Source organism: Ammodytes marinus (genome assembly GCF_949987685.1).
Source record: "Ammodytes marinus genome assembly, chromosome: 1".
In the NCBI taxonomy this organism is placed as follows: Eukaryota; Metazoa; Chordata; class Actinopteri; order Uranoscopiformes; family Ammodytidae; genus Ammodytes; species Ammodytes marinus.
The window spans coordinates 33,799,025-33,818,474 of record NC_137230.1 but is presented as its reverse complement, the minus strand read 5'-3'; the positions used below and the strand labels follow the sequence as shown (position 1 = coordinate 33,818,474).

At 41.3% G+C, this 19,450-nt stretch overlaps 2 protein-coding genes across 3 annotated transcripts in view; one reads left to right on the top strand and one right to left on the bottom strand.

Moving 5' to 3' along the window:
- Window positions 1-9,415, top strand: part of adcy7 (adenylate cyclase 7) — a 60,837-nt gene extending 51,422 nt beyond the window's left edge. For both annotated transcript variants that reach the window (XM_080047961.1, XM_080047960.1), the window contains 12 exons: window positions 83-180; window positions 354-438; window positions 1,445-1,582; window positions 1,742-1,840; window positions 2,474-2,670; window positions 3,012-3,114; window positions 3,433-3,591; window positions 4,685-4,831; window positions 5,458-5,562; window positions 5,700-5,814; window positions 7,615-7,739; window positions 8,337-9,415. In XM_080047961.1, coding sequence (XP_079904087.1) covers window positions 83-180; window positions 354-438; window positions 1,445-1,582; window positions 1,742-1,840; window positions 2,474-2,670; window positions 3,012-3,114; window positions 3,433-3,591; window positions 4,685-4,831; window positions 5,458-5,562; window positions 5,700-5,814; window positions 7,615-7,739; window positions 8,337-8,483 — 1,518 coding nt within the window. In that variant the 3' untranslated portion in view covers window positions 8,484-9,415. The remainder of the gene's footprint in view (window positions 1-82; window positions 181-353; window positions 439-1,444; window positions 1,583-1,741; window positions 1,841-2,473; window positions 2,671-3,011; window positions 3,115-3,432; window positions 3,592-4,684; window positions 4,832-5,457; window positions 5,563-5,699; window positions 5,815-7,614; window positions 7,740-8,336) is intronic.
- A 47-nt stretch (window positions 9,416-9,462) lies between these two features.
- brd7 (bromodomain containing 7) lies at window positions 9,463-18,982 on the bottom strand. Its single transcript, XM_080029582.1, has 17 exons — window positions 18,875-18,982; window positions 17,993-18,180; window positions 17,553-17,649; window positions 17,392-17,452; window positions 16,993-17,137; window positions 16,707-16,817; window positions 16,157-16,326; window positions 15,147-15,261; window positions 13,938-14,013; window positions 13,486-13,593; window positions 13,254-13,389; window positions 12,342-12,453; window positions 12,200-12,247; window positions 11,266-11,353; window positions 10,255-10,398; window positions 9,776-9,907; window positions 9,463-9,641 (listed from the first exon to the last, which is right to left on the bottom strand). Exons 1-17 carry the CDS (start codon window positions 18,921-18,923, stop codon window positions 9,571-9,573), a joined length of 1,851 nt encoding a protein of 616 aa, XP_079885708.1. The 5' UTR covers window positions 18,924-18,982; the 3' UTR covers window positions 9,463-9,570.
- Window positions 18,983-19,450: the final 468 nt, after the last annotated feature.

Here is a 19,450-nt window from a genome sequence, read left to right as displayed (position 1 = left end):
TCCACATTATCCTACATTTCCATTCAAGCATTCTATTGCTGAACAAAATGTTCTCAAATGTTTTCTCTGTTTCCTTCCTAAGTACCGAGACCTGGATTTGCCCATGTTCAAACACTATGTTGGCTGCGCCACCTTCATCTTCCTCTGCATCTTTTTGGTTCAGATGTTTGTCACAAAGGAGTAAGTATGACCAGGGCTGTTGTCTGATATATACAACACACACTATATCACAAATACCGTATGTCTTAATGCAGGACAGTAGGGATGAATAAACACATTATGAAGATGATAACAAAAGGAGTAGCTGGAGATGGATTTCTGACATACGGTACTCTGGTTTCTGTCTCTCTCAGTCGACAGATGTTGGGGATATCATTTGGCATTTTAGTTTGTGTGCTGCTGCTGACCCTGGCCATCTGTTTCGCAGGTCACTTACAGGTCAGTGTCTTTTAGTCTTACCATTATAATGAAGTTCAAGTTTCATCTCTTTTTAGGCAATGTGTCCCAGTTGGCATTCAGGGAAAAAAAGCCTCATAGGCAAAGCAAAAACCTGCCATACTGGCATAGCAACCACTCAACCCACACCGGATGCATGTCAGTGTAAAAGTGTCGTTTTTGGTCCACAACCACCTGTTTGAGTGTCCACATTGTGTAATGCTGGCCTCGCTCTGAACTGAATTACAAGTTCATGTGTGACGCAAAACCATTTTGTTCGTAAGAGGTATTCAGTTATGTGTGCCTGGGAAGTGAATGAGGAATGAGGAATTCGATTTTTTCTTATATTGCTGTTGTGTGAAGGCCGAACATGAGCCTTCAGGAAAGATGTAATTTTGCTCACCATCTGTCAGTAGTGGTCCTTAAGCCTACTCCCTGTCATTAAGGATGTATTATCCGATACACAATACAGGGATGAGATTTGTAAGATTACCAACATAATACATAGCTCCAGAACAGCTTAAACCCTGTGGGGAAATTGTTCTGGCAATTCCTTTTTCCACAGTCAAGGAATGCACTTTTTATATATCTAAATAAATACATGCATTCAGTGTAGGCCCAATCACTGTTCAATTATTTCAACTTCATTGATAATGCCTTTGAATTTTTTAATTTTTTACATAAGGCAGAGCTTTAAGTGATTCATCAAGACAACACCAAGGTGTGCATTCATACAATTCAGTCACGTCTTTTTGCCAGAATTGGCAAGTGTCAGAAAGGTCATGGACGCTCTCTTTCATTCACCATGCTTTCAATAGCTGACCTACTGACTCACTGGATGACACTTCACATTCAGTCCTTGACCGGCAGCTTCAGATTCCCTGACTGGAAATAGCCTGACACCATGAGTCACTCACTCATGATGTCTGGAGACGTATGACTAAAAGCTCTGTGCCACTTTCACCTGTTTGATTGTCTTTTTCCTCACTTCTCTTGTTCACATCTACAGCGTTTGTTTCCGGAGAAGCTTTCAAGGTGCCAGTGGCTGCCGGCTGTGTCAGAGGCGGTGGTAAAGCGTCCCTGTGTGCGCCTTCCTCTGGCTACAATCACTACCGCGGTCATCATTGTCTTGGCAGTCTTCAACCTGGTAGGATTAACTCTCAAGTGTCAAGTGCTAAGAGAGGGTCATTAAATCACGCTGCTATTTCTAGACATGCTACACTTCATAACTGCCATGCCAGACTTCAAAGCATGCTGTCTGGTGGTTGTTTGTCTGTCACTCAAATCTGTTTGATCCCCCCCACAGTGCTTCGCCCAGACCCCTCTGAGAGAATGTGATGATGCCGACCCGTGTCACACAAATGACTCCTACAAGCAGGAATTAGAGGAAGGGTTCTACCTGCCTGTGAGTGATGGATTTGAACTATTGATAATAATGAAATGACAATAGTCCATTAGTATTACTAGGCAGAACGACCAATTATAAAGAATTTGAAATATACATTTAATCCAGCTCTCATATTGATCATTATGCTAACACCTTATTTTGTCTGAAGGCAAACTTATGAATTGTTACTGTATTTGTTAACGAGCACTGTATAACATCTGTATCAATATTTGGTTAAATGACACAGTTTTCACACTTTCTCAGGGGCCACTTTGCATGGACAGTGATGAAGAAATAAAAACTCAATTCGTAAATGTTGCAAAAAAACACTTTTATTATGTATAAGACACAACCAGTAAACATTATAAATACAACAGTTATACTGACTAATCAAATATTAACACGTGAACAATTTCTGTTTATTCACGCCTTATTGATGCTAGCTTATAACAAGTGCACTCAGAAACACATGTTGTGAAATGTCCTTATCTATGCTTGCGAAATGTCCTTATCTATGCTTGCGGCTACATAATAGCTTGTATTGTATTATTTGCTTGTATGGTGCTAATAGATGCTAAATAGAGGTTGTTAAAGTAAATTGATTGCTATACTGTTGTTTGATGGTGGTCTACCTCTGTCCCTCTCCCTCAGTACTCTGTGTACTGCTGCATCCTGTCGCTGATCGCGTGTGGAGTTTTCCTGCGTGTGAGTTTTGAGCTGAAGGTTGTCTTCCTCAGCGTGGCCTCCACTGCTTATTACGTCATCATCCTCAGCACCAAGAGAGAACAATTCGATCTCTACGGCCAGGCCCTCTTCACCCTGACCACCAACACACACTGGAACAGCAGGTGGGTCTGAATGTACACACTGAGTCACAGGCTATCAGGGCGGGCTCCTACAGGGCGGGCTCCTACAGATCCTTAATGAGTCTTATAAGCCACTGAATAAATAATGCCTTTATTGGTTGATTTAAAATGTCTTAAATCAATCTTTCAAACATCTTTTAAAATGCAAATACATGGGTATTAGGAAGCTTTGAAAAGTCTTCAATCTTAACTTGCCGTAGCTGTTGGAACCCTGCCTGTTGGTCAGAGTCAAAGTATAATTCAAATCCATTACATTTATTAAAAACACAGAGAAATCACGAGTTAAATATGTAAATGGGTGAATTTACTGTTTTGTTTTACAGCGTAGAGATCCTGCAATGTATAGGTCTGGTGAAAGACCCCCAGGTGATGAGCTGCATATACATCACCCTGTTCCTGGTCACGATGCTCATCATCTCACAACAGGTAATGGCCACCTTCACCCTCATGTCCTTGTTTCAGTTCTTTCCCAGAGCTGAAAACGTGCAAATGGAGTCTGTAGATATTCACATTAAAAAAAAAAATTAGAAGCTAATTATTTTGTTAGGCCTGTTATGCATTTAATCTTTCACAGTTGTCTTTCCCTGCCATCCATCAATTGCAAAATAACATGAAAAATTGTAATTCTGGAAATAATTGAATCAAAGAGGCTGTAAGAAATCAAGGGAAATGCCAGTAGAAGTTGTTCTTAGTTAAAGGTTACGTCATCGTCTGCTCTAACCTGACTGTGTTTCTGTCTGTCAGAATGAGTCCTGTTTCCGGCAGGACTTCCTGTTAAAGTATAAGAACCGAACGGAGCAGGATGAGATCGAGACCAGGGAGAACCTCAACCGCCTGCTGCTGGAGAATGTGCTGCCGGCCCATGTCGCTACGCTGTTCGTCGGGGAGAATAAAAAGAATGAGGTGAGACAGAGGGGATTTTAATATTTTATTATGAGCATTACCTCGTAGTGGGTGGGTTGCATTGGTCTCACTGTCTGTTATGTAGGCTACTTTGTAATTGGTAATAAAAAGAAAAGGGGAAAAGAGTCCTGACGAGAAACCGGTAAACCACAATTGATGTTATATTATGTGACTGTTTATTCAGGCATTACTCACCAATGGAAAGGTCAATTGTCATAATATATCTGTAGTACAAAGACTGAGCCACTTGACCTATACATCACTCGCCTCCTATGACCAACAGCTTAAGTGTCACTTGCTCAAATGAGGACATAAATCCGATATGCAGCTCTTCTGTCTCCAGCAACGTGTTGATGTACTATTTTCTCTTCAGTTCTAAGGATAAAAAATCCAGTATGTCTGGTGATGTAGCGGTTAACTTAATAACTTCTTTTACATTTTTATTTTTTATTAGATACATAATTTAAATACAACCCAAAAGGACATAAACAATACCTGAGTCAATTCACAAAAAAAAAAAAAAAAAAAAAAAAAAAACACACACACACACACACATCCAGGAGGGGAGTCACTATTAACCAAACACAATTCATCTTAACCATGTCAAAAGGACATAAGCTCGTGACAGCACACGACATCCACTTCGGCCAGGGCTTGGTATAACTTCTAAGATAAGGCAAATGTTTTCGCACTAATCTATGCAGCTCGTGTTTATTAAATGAAATGTGAGTCATTGTAAATGTCAGCGGGTTCAGTATCATCAAAGACAAAGCAAAAGGGAATCTCTGGCCCTCAAGTGAAACATGATACTGTTCCACTCATTGAGCATCAAGTTATCACGGACAGTGGCTCTAATGTGAAGGTGAAACTTGACGTGGAGCACAAACAAAGAATGTCTTCAATGAGTTTTGTATGGGGCATTAATAAACAATTTTCTTAGTATTCTGTCTGAGTTGTCCCCAGATTATCAACAGATTGAGTGGTAGTTAAGTGAGGTGTTTCTGAAAGTTATGCACTATGCACGTACCAGCAAAAAGTCAGTAAAACTATAAACTATTCGTCATTCATTTTTGTGTTTTTTTTGCCCCGACAGGACCTCTACTACAAGTCCTACGACTGTGTGTGTGTGATGTTCGCCTCTGTGCCGGATTTCAAAGAATTTTACACGGAGTGCGATATCAACAAGGAAGGCCTGGAATGCCTGAGGCTACTCAACGAGATCATCGCTGACTTTGACGAGGTCAGGCAGACTGCCATCTCTCTTTCATCCCCATCCCTCAATTCTTTGCCAAAATAACTTCCAAGTGAAACATGACAGACGTGTCTCGGACGCCGCAATCTGTTACCGGTAGCAATGTTGAAGCTTTCATGTTTTTGAATTCCAAATGTGAACCATGTGAAGTACAGTGTTATCATCGTAAGTCAGCCTTAAAAAAATACAAGCTAAATGCTTAAAATGTACTGTATGTACCAACAGGATTGAAAGGGGGGAGGATAATGATAATAGGAATATACTTTATTTGTACAACTCCTTCATACAAGAAACGCAGCTCAACCTGTTTTACAATATAGAAATCACATGCATCCATGAATTTCTTACATTAAAATAGAAATTGAATGAACCTAAAATCGGGGACAGAAAAGCATAATAAGACAGTAAATAAAAAACATCTGATGAAGGGAAAAAACTAAACAAAAACTAAAATATTTATAATAACAATAAAATTAGGATAAAATCAGGTAAATAAATACAAACATTGATTCAGCCAATCCCAGAGTGTGGGAAACCTCTGCTCACTTGAGACTCAAATTATGATTTTACATTTACATTATGTTACACTTTACTTTCCTCTCAACCCTCAACAGCTGCTGTCCAAGCCAAAGTTCAGCGGTGTGGAGAAGATCAAGACAATTGGCAGCACGTACATGGCTGCCGCAGGGCTCAGTGGGAAGGGCCAGGAGAAGAATCAGGTGGAGTAACTACTGCGTCAGACCAGGGTCCCAGCTGTTTAGAACATCTGTGTTAACCGTTTCTTAAACACTTTATCACCTTTTGTGAAAGCAATCTTAATTGAATGACTTATGTTGAATGAAATGTTCTTCTTTAGGACAAAGAGAAGCAGCAAGCCCAGATCGGGAACATGGTGGAGTTTGCCATCGCTTTGATTGGCAAGTTAGACGGCATAAACAGACATTCCTTCAACAGTTTCAGGCTTCGTGTGGGTAAGTGTGTGTGTGTGTGTGTGTGTGTGTGTGTGTGTGTGTGTGTGTGTGTGTGTGTGTGTGTGTGTGTGTGTGTGTGTGTGTGTGTGTGTGTGTGTGTGTGTGTGTGTGTGTGTGTGTGTGTGTGTGTGTGTGTGTAAACCTTTCATTGACTGAATACTGCACTGCACAATGTGTCTACTTCCCTCAGGGCCGACACAATAATCCAACAGGTTACCTTGGTTACTAACTCCAAACATGATTGGCATTTAAGCAGCGTTCTTGCAGTGAGAGAAGCTGCTTTCACTGACGCTTGAATATGAAATGAAAGGATTTGGTTTATTATAGAATAAGGCACATAATGTTCAGAGCTAATTCAAAACAGGAAAGTAAATATGATTTGAGAGGTAATTGTAAGTTTAATTTTCATAAATCTTATAAAGAGATTATAATTAGATTTTCAATTGTGGAGGGTAAAATTATGGAACATTTCCAACTTAGATTTTGTGAAAAATTATTATTATTATTTTTTTTCAACAACATAATTTGTAATGCTATTTTTGATGGTAACAAAAATATTTGTGTTTGATTGTCTGAACAAAGGACCAGAACTGGTTTACAGTACCAAACTCAATGGTGTTACCTACTGAGCTATCCAGTTGCTTTACATACTTACAGTAAAGTTCAATGGTGTAAAGAGCACCTGAAAACGATACTTGAGTAAGAGAAACCTTACTAGAAAAAAATATTAAATTGTTACAAATATAGGATAGGCATGAATAAGCTTGGCTTTGGCTTTTCATTCACTTTTTACTGTTGAATGAGTTCACACTGTGGTATGTTTATAATGATTGTTTTATGATGACATAAAGGTTGACTCAGCCATTCTGGAGAATGCTTGTTGTGATTTTGACAACAAACGTTCTCGACAAATCGCTGACTCCACCTTTTTAATAAACAACTAAAACTATGCTTGATTATAAAGTTGTCATGTTGCACTCAATACTGCCCGAGAAGTTAAACCTTCAATGAACTGAAGCTTGAGCTTTTAGCTTATTTTAAATTTCCACTCGTAAACAATTGTGGTTTTCTTACGCACTTAAACTAATATATAAACGTCATAGTCGAGCTCTGAGACAGAGATGACCTTTGCCGTTATCTGTTGTCTGCAGTCGTGACACGGTTATTCCCACACAGTTGATTCTGGGCAGACATCTTGGATAAAACATTTACATTTCTTCAGAGATAAAAACCTACATGAGGCATAAACACTGTGGTGGTATACACCGTCTTCAAAAGGACACTGTCTTTATCAGCGGCTGTGTCCAAACAACATGTGGCTTTGGAACAGAACCCACAACTTGGTATTTTTGGAATGCGCATTTATTAAAAGGTGTTTGGCACTGACAGTTTCTATGGCATACTTTTTGGATTCCTCTGCAGCTAATTTCGTTAGCCTTAGAACTATTCTGCCATTGACACATCGGTTTGTCGTTCCGGTATGAACAGTTTTCTTCAATAACTTCATTGCATTTAAAATCCAAACCTTTGTTAGACTGACCTGTAAAGTTATGTGCCACTGATAATATTTTCTTTTGCTGAGTCCTTGAGAAAAAATATCCCTGACAAGAAAATGTCTTAAAAAATAACCGCATATCAATAAAGGAAAAGGTTTTTCAACATTTTGGTCAATGTCAGTGTTAATGTTCCTTTCTTCAATTTTATACTTCACCCTGTGTTTAATTTTTCCATGCTCTTACTTTCTCTATGTATGAACATTTTTACAATTTAAGAAACAACCCTTCTTCTGTTTCCCCAAAGGCATTAATCACGGTCCGGTGATAGCTGGAGTGATCGGGGCGAGGAAACCTCAGTACGACATCTGGGGAAACACGGTGAACGTAGCCAGCAGGATGGAGAGCACCGGGGAGCTAGGCAAGATCCAGGTAGGTTCACTTCAGCACAAGACAAATGGCAATATCTCACAATGGTTTAGAAAAATATTCCATTACTGACTCTGGCCCCGGATTTGATTAGATTTTTCGGCTTTTAAAAGTGGGGAAAAAAAGAAAAAGAGATTCTTAGCTAGAAATGAGAACATCTCTCGGGGTGAACATTTCATTTGCTAATGGCTTGCTATTACATGTTATTGCTGTGAATCACGATTACCTGTGGATTTATTATGTATTTCGTGAAAGAGAAATCGGGTGTTAGTTTTGCTGCAGGGAAGTTTTTTTTTTTTTTTTTTTACTTTTTCGTAGTTGCAGTTGTGCATTAAACTAGGACTGCACAATTGATTGAAATTGCAATATGACCTACTGCTATTTTTAAATCGCAGGTGGGGTGCAATATTAGGCAAAGGTTAATGATTCCCACAAAAATCACACCATGAAAATTTCAATGTTTTTCCATGAGAATGAGAATGGCAATCCCCTGTAATAACGCACAACATATCGCAAAGTCAGTCACAATAATCGCTACTATTAGATAATTTTTTTCTAAATGGTGCAGCCCTGCGTTTAACGTCCTGTGTCTACTTCCAGGTGACGGAGGAAACGCGCGGCGGCCTGAAGAACCTTGGCTACTCGTGCGAGTGTCGAGGATTCATCAACGTGAAAGGGAAAGGGGAGCTGAAAACCTTCTTTGTTTGCACCGACATGAGCAAGCAGCAGGGCATGGGGCTGAGCTGAGACCGCCCGCCCCCCCCCCGCCCGCCACCAGAGCCCACAGGACAGGACACAGACTCAAATACACAAGACAAGAGTTTACTGACTACACACGTGTTGAGACAGAACTGGCTGCAATACAGCTGTGTTCCTGTAATGTTGAAGGACTCAGGAGGAAGCGCTCCTCCCATGCTGTGTTGACAGATAAATCAACATCTTCTACCCATGGATCTTATGGACGGATGGTCAGTACGTACAATCAACCTTTTTTTCTATTCACAAACACATTAGCGTCCAGTGGTCAGTCACTTTTCTACTCTTTTTGTTTTCGTAACTTGGATGTTGTTTGTGATGGAAAAAAATGTGTATTGTACCAATGGCAAAAACAAAAGAAGAATGGATTCTGTCTGGATCTGAGATTTGAAACTCATCTGGTTTTCTTAAAGAGGGTTTTTCCGGACACGCTGCTCTGTTACTGTGTAATGAGCAGGACGTGTGTGAGAGGTTTCACTTTCTGCCCAAGTTGCATATCCTGAAGTTACTGTATCGTCAACACCTTTTGATTAGCCTATGGCGTCATCTTTAAAGGTTCGGCCGACTGTTTTAAAATGACATGACAAGATGATATTTGCTTCGTTTCTAAAGGAAATGGACAAATCCATGTGCTGTACGCGTGTCCATTGTTTATGTAGTGTTGTGCTGCAAAGAGGGGAACCTTTAAAGCTTTTAGTCTGTGTGATCTAACAACCTGCCTGCTGCTGTGAATGTTTTTCACCCGAAACCGATCTCGCTCATTCTCTGTCTCTGAAAACTTGATTTGTGGCCTTGTCTTTTCAGACCATCATCTCTCTGTAATTGTGGTTGCATAATAATAATAATAATGACGTAATGGCCTTTATGTGAACAAATGTGACATTGAATTTTGTACAGTTACAGAATGTAATAAATGTTTTCCTAAGTCTGTAGCCAGTCGAACAATAATTCACAAGAGCCAAGGTTTTATATTAAAAAAAAAAAGGAAATTTAATGATCGGAATGCATACAAATCACACAAAAAGAATATTTCGTACAAATCTTAAGTTACTAAACTGAAAAGGTGGTTGAAATGTAACTATACAGCGATGACGGGAACCATATCCTGACAACTGGATAAGGTCTCCATTGGTTCAGCCATCTCCTGCACTGAATAGGACACACAAGAAAACATCATTCAAAATACAGAAAAACCAGGACATTTTGTTTTGTATTCAGATAAAATGAAAAACTGTCTTTCATTACTTTAGCATGTCATGTATGGTTTGGTTTGGTATATTCACCTGTAGTAAGGTCTATGAGTGGCTCATCAAGCAGAGCGATGCCCATGGCTCTCCTGATGCCGTACACGCTGCTCACGTCACACGGAGCCACTTGACCGGTGAGTTTAGTCAAGTTCCCGGTCACTTTCTCAGCTGCAGAGGAAAGGAAATGAAACCGTTAGATCAATTATCAAGGCAAGGTATTTGAGTATTACAGTTTTTTCAAGTCACCCGTGAAATATGCATGATTGTTCTGCTAATGGGAATTCACATCTATTGATATAGTGTTTTTTTTAAATCGCAATAATATCTCATCCGTGGGTTTTAATTGAATTATCATTAGAAACTATTTCTATGGGTATTAAAATATTCAACATTCACTTTAAAGAATACATTCCCTGGGAGTGGAATGACTGTCTAACTGAAAAGAGGTCAATGTGAGTGTTGTTTTAGGTGTGCAGCTGGTGTGGTGAGTGGAGGAACAAAGGAGAGGGTCTTACCCAGCTCCAGCTCCTTGGCGGTGGGGGCCAGCAGGCAGATCATGTTGGGAGGCTGCTTGGCGCTCAGTCGCTCCTTCTGCGCCTCCTGCAACTCACGCAGCAGCTTCGTAGTCTCGTCCAGTTTCTGCTGGAAGGTCAGGGCCTCTGACAGACAGACGGGAGGGAGGGAGACAACACACACATGAACTCAATGCTTTCTCCAGATACCTTGTGCTAACCCTACATGCCATTGGTTTAGACCTGTCAAACAATACAACCTTTCTTTCTCATTGTCCAATTAATATCAGAGCAGAGTATAACTGGGGGAAGAACAAACGTTGATGGGCTTGTTAGAAAGATCTAAGAGGATTAAAATTCTGAAAGGTATAATTAGAAATCTTTGTTCACATAGCTCTAATGAAGCAGTAAGGTTCAGAGACCTGGCTCCATATGTGAGGGGAGTTATTTCAGATGTACAGTATCAAAAGACGCAATTATTAGGATTCCTTCATCTCAAATGGCTTCTTTAGTTTAACTAAATATAGTTAGCAGCCATGATGTGTGCATATCCTATATTTTCACCATGTGTATTCTATGGCATGTCACTCCCCGTCCCTTTTTTCCACTAACATCGCCACTCTTCTATTAGGAAACTGGGATCCCCCTGGGTGCTGCAGTGGTGGAGACAGGGTCTGCTACAGCTCTAATGGTGCTGAAACTCCTCTCAAAAGACAAGACAGCCTCCTGCAGCTCAATGCACTATTCTATTACACCTGTAGTTTCTGGGTGTATAATGTCTTCTGACAACTACAATTAAAACAACATGTAGAACTAAATATACTTTATACAGCAGGGTATAAAAAAATAAGTTTGAATACTTTCAAATGTTTTTGGGGGAAGGAAGTTAATTCAATGTTCTTTTACGTATTCTTAAGACCTGCAGATGCCCTGATAATTTAATACAATAATTAAATGACAGTTATTGTATAATTTAACTAAAACACAACACAAACATTATTTTATTTGTTTTACCCCCAGAGAGCTCCTCAGCCTTGTGCAGGCCTGCAACAGAGAGCAGGACGTCCAGCCTGTTGCTATGGGACGCTTCGGGTTGAGCGACCTACGAGAGATGAGAGAGAGAGAGAGAGGGGGGAGGGAGGAGAGAGAGAGAGAGGGAGGGAGGAGGGAAGGGGGGGGGAGAAAACATGTTTGGGTCGGATTAGAAAGATGAATTCCACTGTAGACAGCTGACGCTTTTGCGGGAACATCCAGGTCTTTTCAAGCCTTAGTCGCGCCGCTGTGTCTTCGCTCCAACATAATCAAACCTAATGAATCTCAGCAACACGTGGGCAAGGGGATGAGAGTAAACTGGAGCGCTGCCAACAACAGCAAACAGGCAGGACAGAGGGGTGCTGTGTGTGTGTGTGTGTGAGAGAGAGAGAGGGAGGGAGAGAGAGCAAGAGGTAGAGAGAGAGGCCCCGGGGCTCTGGTTTCCGCCGCTGCTCTGAGGAACCATTCAGACGCACAGTCAGCGGGCAGCGAGTGAAAACACGGGCCCCTCCAGACTCTCCGACAGCGCTGAGCATTGAGCGCTGTGTTTTCAGGGGGAAATGTTCTTTCCGTGGATGGCAGCTAACGGCAGGCCCCTGCTATGTTGACACAGCTGGTTGACGCGGCAACCATCTGCAGAGGCCATCTATATAATGACAAAATCGAAATGAGGTTTCCGCACACATGAGGTGTGATGCAGGAACACGTGCTGTAGGGCCCAGCTGCAGCTCCTCTTCAGAACATCTCATCCCAGCAGTGATAAAGGCTGGATTGCATTACATAGCACACGCTGATTCTACTCATTATGAGCTTGATGTGGATTTTCCATTTGCTCTTTACGGTGGGACACGCGGGGCACAGAGGCTGTTTATCGCAGAGGACACCACATAACTCGGGTATCAGAACACACTCTCACCTCCATGTTCTCCCTGGTGTCTGGTGTCTTTGCTGCCTCCACCACCTGCTGGACAGAAATAAAACAACAAAACTCAATTCAGTCAATTGACCCTTTGTTATTTGAGTCTTAGATCAGCTATGATGTCATGATAGGTGCTTACTGGCTCGGTCTCCTTCAGGGATTTTGAATGCGCTCCATTCGTCAGCGCGTCCAGAAAATTGTCAGCCAGTTTGTACACGTACTCGTCTGATTTGGCCAGGAACTCAGACAAGCTGCCAAACATACACAAAGACACACACACAAAGACACACACACACACAGCAGGGTAAAAATCTGAATCACATTATTAGCTAATAATAATGACATATCAATGTCAAATTCACAAACAACATATTGAAGGGACATGACTAGACATTTTCATTGTTGTTTTTTCATGAAGGAAAATCAAGACTTAGAAGCAGATTGGCAGCCAAGTGGTTACCGCGCATGCCATAACCACAACATCACTGGATCAATTACAGCCGGCAACCTTTGTTGCATGACCCCATGTTTCCTGTCTGCCCGTTAGTCTGTCCTATCCAATAAAGGGAAAAATGGCCCAAAAAATAACACACACACACACACCAACAAACGTTATCCTATTAAAAAGAATTGGAGTAAAAAAGTAATAAACACTGAGTGATTAATACTTGTGTTAATTACCAATCATAAACAACATCCTAACAAGACGTAAACCTCTCAGTTTGTTCTAAACATAAAAATCCGATCACCTTTAATGTCTACAGCTTCAATAGAGAAACTGAGGAGGTGACTAGCACAGTAAAATGCTTGGAGGAGATACAAGTGGTTTGATGAGTAGCACAGCAGCCAGTCAGTTAAGTATATACAGGACAGAAGGAAGATGAAACCAGAGTGGGATGACGTCAGGTCTACAGCTGACTACTGACCTTCTCCTGGATGAGAAACATCTGGAGAGTAATCATCCAGGAATGCTGCAGTGACGTTGTGCGCATGTGTGTGTGTGTGTGTGTGTGTGTGTGTGTGTGTGTTGCGTGGTCTGGTGTGTACATACCTGTCTGAGCCCTGCAGACTGGACTCCTCTCCATAGGAAGACAGGAAGAGGTCCGAGTCATCTTTACTGATGTTGGAGAAGCTGGAGTCATAGGCGGGAGCGTAGGAGGTGAACGGACCGTAGTTGATGTAGGAAACTGCAGGGAGAAGGAGTCATTATTAGTTGGTCATCGGTTGTCTAAACTCAAAGCAGCAAGTGGGCAGACACATTAAGACGGAGAGCAGCATTGTACCTGGAGTGATCCTGTTCCTCTTGTCCTCTCTGAAGCCCTGCAGGTTGTTCACTCCGCTATGCAGCCGATTGGACATCATGCCCAGTTTCACAGGACAGTAACCAGCATCTGAAACAGGGAACACTCAGACGTTTAATTACATTCCATAAGTTCCATCTCCTTTCTTAATTAATGCGAGACACGGCAGGACTTTTTTTTTTTTTTTGTAATTATTATTTTACTATATTTTATAAAGATTTTCATATCTAGTATTCAAACATTTCTGGAAGAAATTGTAACGGTAAAAGAAAAATGGTTTTAATGTAAGTAATCAATGGGGAAAGTTAATGATTATATCTATAAGTTCAAATAGTTAACTCTATTCGCCTACAGTGTCTTGCCTAAGTAGATGTCTATTCATTTTCTTTTTAATCAACTTATGTGTCAATGGACTGAATGGTTCTATTACTGACCTCCCACTGCGGGGTCTGCTGAGTTGAGGATGGCCAGGGTGGTGGAGCCGTCAGTCTTCCTCCTCACAAACTCCAACTAAACAACACACAGATGATAAGGTTCAGTGACTGGAAACACCCATACAAACACATAAACACAGTTAACAGTATGAGAGATGACGTCGTTTAAACTGTAAAGACCCCCAGGTTAATCATTCAAAATGAATGTGTGTGAATGGTAATGTGGGAATGGGAACAAGTCTCCCTTGAAAAAGAGTCTCCGGTCTCAATGGGATTTACCTGTATAAATAAAGGTAAAAAAAAAGAGTCTTTGGGCACTTTCACAGCTCTGGTCTTGTTTGGACAGAATCAAGAGTAAAATTAAATATTTTGATTTGCTTTCTACTCAGATTGGTTCCCTTTCAAAAGCATAAATCTACTTAAGAAATTAATTTGCTGTGGGGCGGGTACGAAGCAGCATAGCAAAATAAAAAATCTCCTGGCAGAAGACATTTCTGATTGGTCAGACATTTTCTGTTGGAAACAGCAAATGGACATGCTACATTAATGCAGGGAACCAAAGACTTTGAAATATTGCCGTGGAAGTTTTTGTCCTTTGACCCTGATTTCACTGATCTCCTGTGACACCAATCCCCTCTCCAGCTGATCTGACATGACTTTCTAAAGCTCATTATTTCTGTGGGTTTTATTCAGCAAATTCTGGATGTTCTATTCGGACCAGATGTCAAGCAAACATGTGACCACTGCCAATGCCTTTTAAGACTTGTTAGGATCTGCAGGAATCCTGTCTCCCATGTTCACTCATGTTTCACCCGGGGTTGACTCGTGTATGTTTCAACAAATGCCAATGCAGGCAGTCCATAATATAACAGCTATTGCTTCAATTCCTGCAATCGAGTCGGATCATGTTTTCATTGCAATAGAACCGCCCTAGGGTTCTCTTGGTTGTTTTGGTCCACACCATAGTACGATGGCTGCGTTTACAACTGCCCAACCGAACCTCTCCAAGGTTTGATTTTAAACAGACTTAAAAGCGCCCTTAAACACCAAATCTCCTCTTAGCCTAAAATAATGGATTTTCATCTCAACAGGGGGCTTTTAAATCTAGATTATTGTCTTTTCATGTTGTCATTTGTGAAAGGGGCAGTACAGGAGGAGTCATGACATTTTGAACAGTGGATATGTCACTTAGTAACCCGGCTGTCTCACTTCACACTGCAGCACTCTGTTGGACAGCTTTCCTCCAGATTCAGAGATGACCTTGCGGATTTCCTCGAGCTCCTTCTCTGCCTTCGCCGCCTCGTCCTTGGAGTCCTTGTCCTGTCTGCAATTCAAACAATCACACATAGAAAGGCAGCGGATAAGACACTTTTGGCCATGAATAGAGAAAAAAGTTTTTTTTCTCTGTAGCGAGAATAATAAGCAAAAGACTTCATGAAATAATGAGCGCTTCTGTTCATTAAAAAACACCCACGTCTTACTCTCATTATTTACACATTATCTATCTGACGTCAATAAACGCTATTAAGATTTCATACACAGGCTCTTCTGATGTAATACGGAAGGTGTAAGGTAGTCGATTGAAAATAAGTCGCCTGGGATATTTCCTCCTCCGACTGACTTGTGATTTAAATCCACATGTTCATTTACATCAGTGGGCGACAGACTTGGTTTAAAAGATGCACAGCCATGAAAGAAAACAAGACTCGACATGCCGCGATGCATTCTTCACATTCTCTGCCACCAGCTCTCAGAAATATGATTCACTATAATGTCAGAGGAAAAAACAAGCTCACACTAAACTGACGGTAGCCATGTTTCCTTTTTAAAAGGGTGAGGCGAAAGTTTTGAAAGAGATTTGGAGCGGATAAACTCTACTAGTTTCTTCTGAAGATGGAGCTGTAGACAACGTACTGTAAACACGGCTGTCATAGAAAGTAGAACAAGTTGATGTTACAAACCGGAGAACAAAACAAATATGGAGAGAGACTCCAGGAATTGGGTTTCCACCAACAGCTGAACATTTTGAGTTCTGGTCCATTCATCTCCCTCAACGTTAACTGTTGATTTTAGTTTTTTTTAAATCTGTGATAGTGGCAGGAGAGCAAGTTTTACACATGTCACCTGACTTGACCCTTTTTTCTTATGGACTTCACTTCACGTGGAGGTCTGACATGAAGTGAGTGACACACATGTGCAGTCAGTGGGTTTAAATGGACCTTGGTGTGCCGGGTGTCTTGGAGCCCTCTGCAGCGCCTGTGGCCCGCAGCCCCGATTTATTCTGATCCAGACCCGTTCCCCCTTGGTCTTCAGAGCTCCCCGGCTGTTTGGCAGAGGGGTCAAGGCCAGACATGAACTCTATGCTCTGCTTCAGGCTGTCCAGTCTTTCCTATTGAGAGAATGTACGGAAGGAAGAATAACTGATGATGCTGTGTGTGTAATCACTGTGTGTAATCACTCCGAGTCTATCTGCTGCCCCCAGCTGTTGCATTAGAGCAACAACAAGTCACTTCACTTTGGTTCCAGTTTTCCATTAAGTTTATAGCAAATACAACACTACTAAACTTTGAGAAAAAAGAAGCTGGGGTTAAAGACTTTTCTGTGTGAGTGTTTCTAATGATCACTAAATCACACAATAACTATATTAACAGACATATTTTTAGCTTTTAATAATTATTTCATCCATTCATAACCTTTCATTTAACTCTTATATATTGAGATAAGACACCTTGTTTGATCCCTTAAAAGAAGTTTATTTTATTGTCATACCTGGCTGAGGATCTTCATTCCAGAGTGCAGCAGTTTGCGAGCTGCTTTGTGGTAAATGGTCTCCGGTTTGTTGTAAATCATGGCATTTTCACACATGATCCGGAAATCAGCCTACGACAAAAGCACACAACATGTCAAACACATGACAACATTATGACAAAAAAAAAACACGTGGATCATTTTGTGTCACATGTACGGAGAGCCATAGTTAATTTGGATCTTTCTGCTCTGTCTGTAATGCGTGTGTGTGTGTGTTTAACCAATATGCAATCCTACAGACAGATACCTTGAGTTCATCCAGAGCCTGGTAATACTCTTTCTTGACTTTCTCCTTCATGGCGCTGAAGTCCATGGGCCGTTTGATGATGACTGAGTAACCGGGGGCGATGAGGTCCGTCACCGGAAACGAGAAGAAAGCACTGGGATCTTTCCTGTAGAACGAACACAAACACGAACACACACACGCACACGCACACGCACACGCACACGCACACGCACACGCACACGCACACGCACACACACACACACACACACACACACACACACACACACACACACACACACACACACACACACACACACACACACACAGTTACTAAGAGGAATGATCAGCAATATAGTCGCAGGCTGCTGACAATCAAAAATAAAACAGTTATCTCATGTCAATAAACGATGGATGCGTCACCTTTGGAGCTGCCGGATGAGCTGGTTCAAAGCTACCTGCAGTGGAGTCTGCTCCTTTTCGGCTAGAGACAATAACAAAGAACCCAGGAGAGATTTTTTTAGAAAAACTCTTAAAGAACAAAGTAAACTGTAAGTGTGAACACGAGTAGATTTGAGACTGACCTTCCTGTTTATCCAGCTCAGAGCGGATAGGAGTCCTGCACTGCTGTTCACGCTCATCCACTACTTCTGCCTCCTGGCCTTTCTTCTTCTTGGTCATCTAACATGAGAAAAAAAAATCCTTAATTAATCCAGTAGGCGCATTAAATGTATGAGATTCACACTGTCGGGTAAAAACTAAATATGAGTTGATAAAAGTCATAAAACCATTTGATTCATTCAAAGTGTCATTACCGAGTGTTAAAGATTGCATGTTTTATCATAATAGAGTAATGCATCCCATAATATTTCAGCTAAGGTCATTATTAAATGTAAAGCAGTCCCACTTTTTGGAGATAACACCCAAAATATGAGCTGATGGTAGAGTAGTTTTAGATGCAATTCTCTGGGTGTAGGCAGAACTTGGCGTGACACCGGCCCTGATAGTTAGCGGTGATATTAACCTTTTTCTTTCCTTTGTCGTCCTCTGGAGACCCAAAGCCCCTCTCCTTGTCCTTCTTTTTCTTCTTCTTCTTTTCCTTTGGTTTGTCCGCCGGCTGCTCGTCATAGAAAGTGTCCAGGCTGGAGCTTCCGGTCGTCACCTCGTTACCAGACACTTTGAGCACTAGCTTCAGAGGCCTCTCTCCGTATTCTGCACAGACAGACAGACAGACAGAAGAAAACAGGTCAGACAATTAACAGAGGCACACAGACGTTCTAGCTTCTGAGAAAGAGAAATTATTCAAATTACTTAGAAAAAACCGTCTGCTTTAATTTGCAAGGTTTACAACAGGCACGTGTCCATTGTGAACAGGTTAACATAATAAATAACAAATCTTTCATAGGCTGTAAAGGGGTGACATGGAAGCTTTAAAACAGCCCCGACAAAACACATCACAAGTTAGCAGCAATAGCCTTGATGATTGGTTTACACACAAAATCTGTATCAACCATACAGCATTATATCGCCTCACAGCATCCTTAGATGGACCAGGCATCAACACTCACTGCATGTACTCACTGTATGTAGCATACATTATGGAGCTAACGATGGCTAGCCGACAGCTGGCAGATGCTGCAAACAAAAAAAGCTTAAGAAGCTACTTCTAAAGCTAAGGCTAAAGTACTATTGTAATCTTGAATTGCCGAATTTATATTTGCATCGACTTAAGGCATTTTGACACAAATATGCGGGAAATTAACAGATAAATCCGAAAAGTAGCTAGCCTAGCAGTAGCTTTTCGTGGCTAACAAGCTAAAACGGAGATTGCAGAAGATGCATTTACAAACAAACAAGACAATAATTCAACCGGATAAGAGTTTGAATCATACAAAAAGTGAAATACCTTCATATCCATGTTTTTCGGACTTGTGCTTTTTGTGCTTCTTGCCCATTGTTTGTATTTGTGTCTGTCTGCGGAAGAACTACAGCGGGGAAACGGCGCAGAGCAACGCCGGGCTGCAGTGCCCTCTGTCGGCGAGGCGGTGATACAGCGACCGCGCTCATCACCGCTAGGGGGCGATGTAAGCCCAGTTAAGTTAAACGTTAACCATGGACCAAGACCTGCCAAACCTATCCTGCGATGTGACTCCGCAGTCCTCGAGCATCATGGCAAAATTCACCAGGCAGGGACATATATACAAGTAAATACAGTGTATGATTAATTTTTATCAAATTAATGTCAACACATTTCTGTTATTGAATTATTAAAGTTAATAAAAAACTATCTTTAGGGAAATGTTAGGAATGCTCCTTTTCATCTCAGCTGACTGGAGGGGCGTGTCTGTGTCTGTGTTTGATTGGCAGCAGCTGGCTGGCTGCCACAGTGCCATGAGGCAGGAGGGATGAAGTAAACTTGTGCTATCGCCTCCATGTCATGGGCACCCAAAATGATGTTGCTGGAACATAGCAGCATCTATTG

Excerpts from the sequence above, each read along its gene's own strand:
- brd7 (XM_080029582.1), bottom strand. The coding sequence starts at position 18,923 with ATGGGCAAGAAGCACAAAAAGCACAAGTCCGAAAAACATGGATATGAA. Across the intron at positions 17,453-17,552 it reads TGAGCTGGATAAACAGGAAG|CCGAAAAGGAGCAGACTCCA; the intron begins GTCAGTCTCAAA and ends TATTGTCTCTAG. Across the intron at positions 13,390-13,485 it reads GAGGAACAGGATCACTCCAG|TTTCCTACATCAACTACGGT; the intron begins GTACAATGCTGC and ends TTCTCCCTGCAG.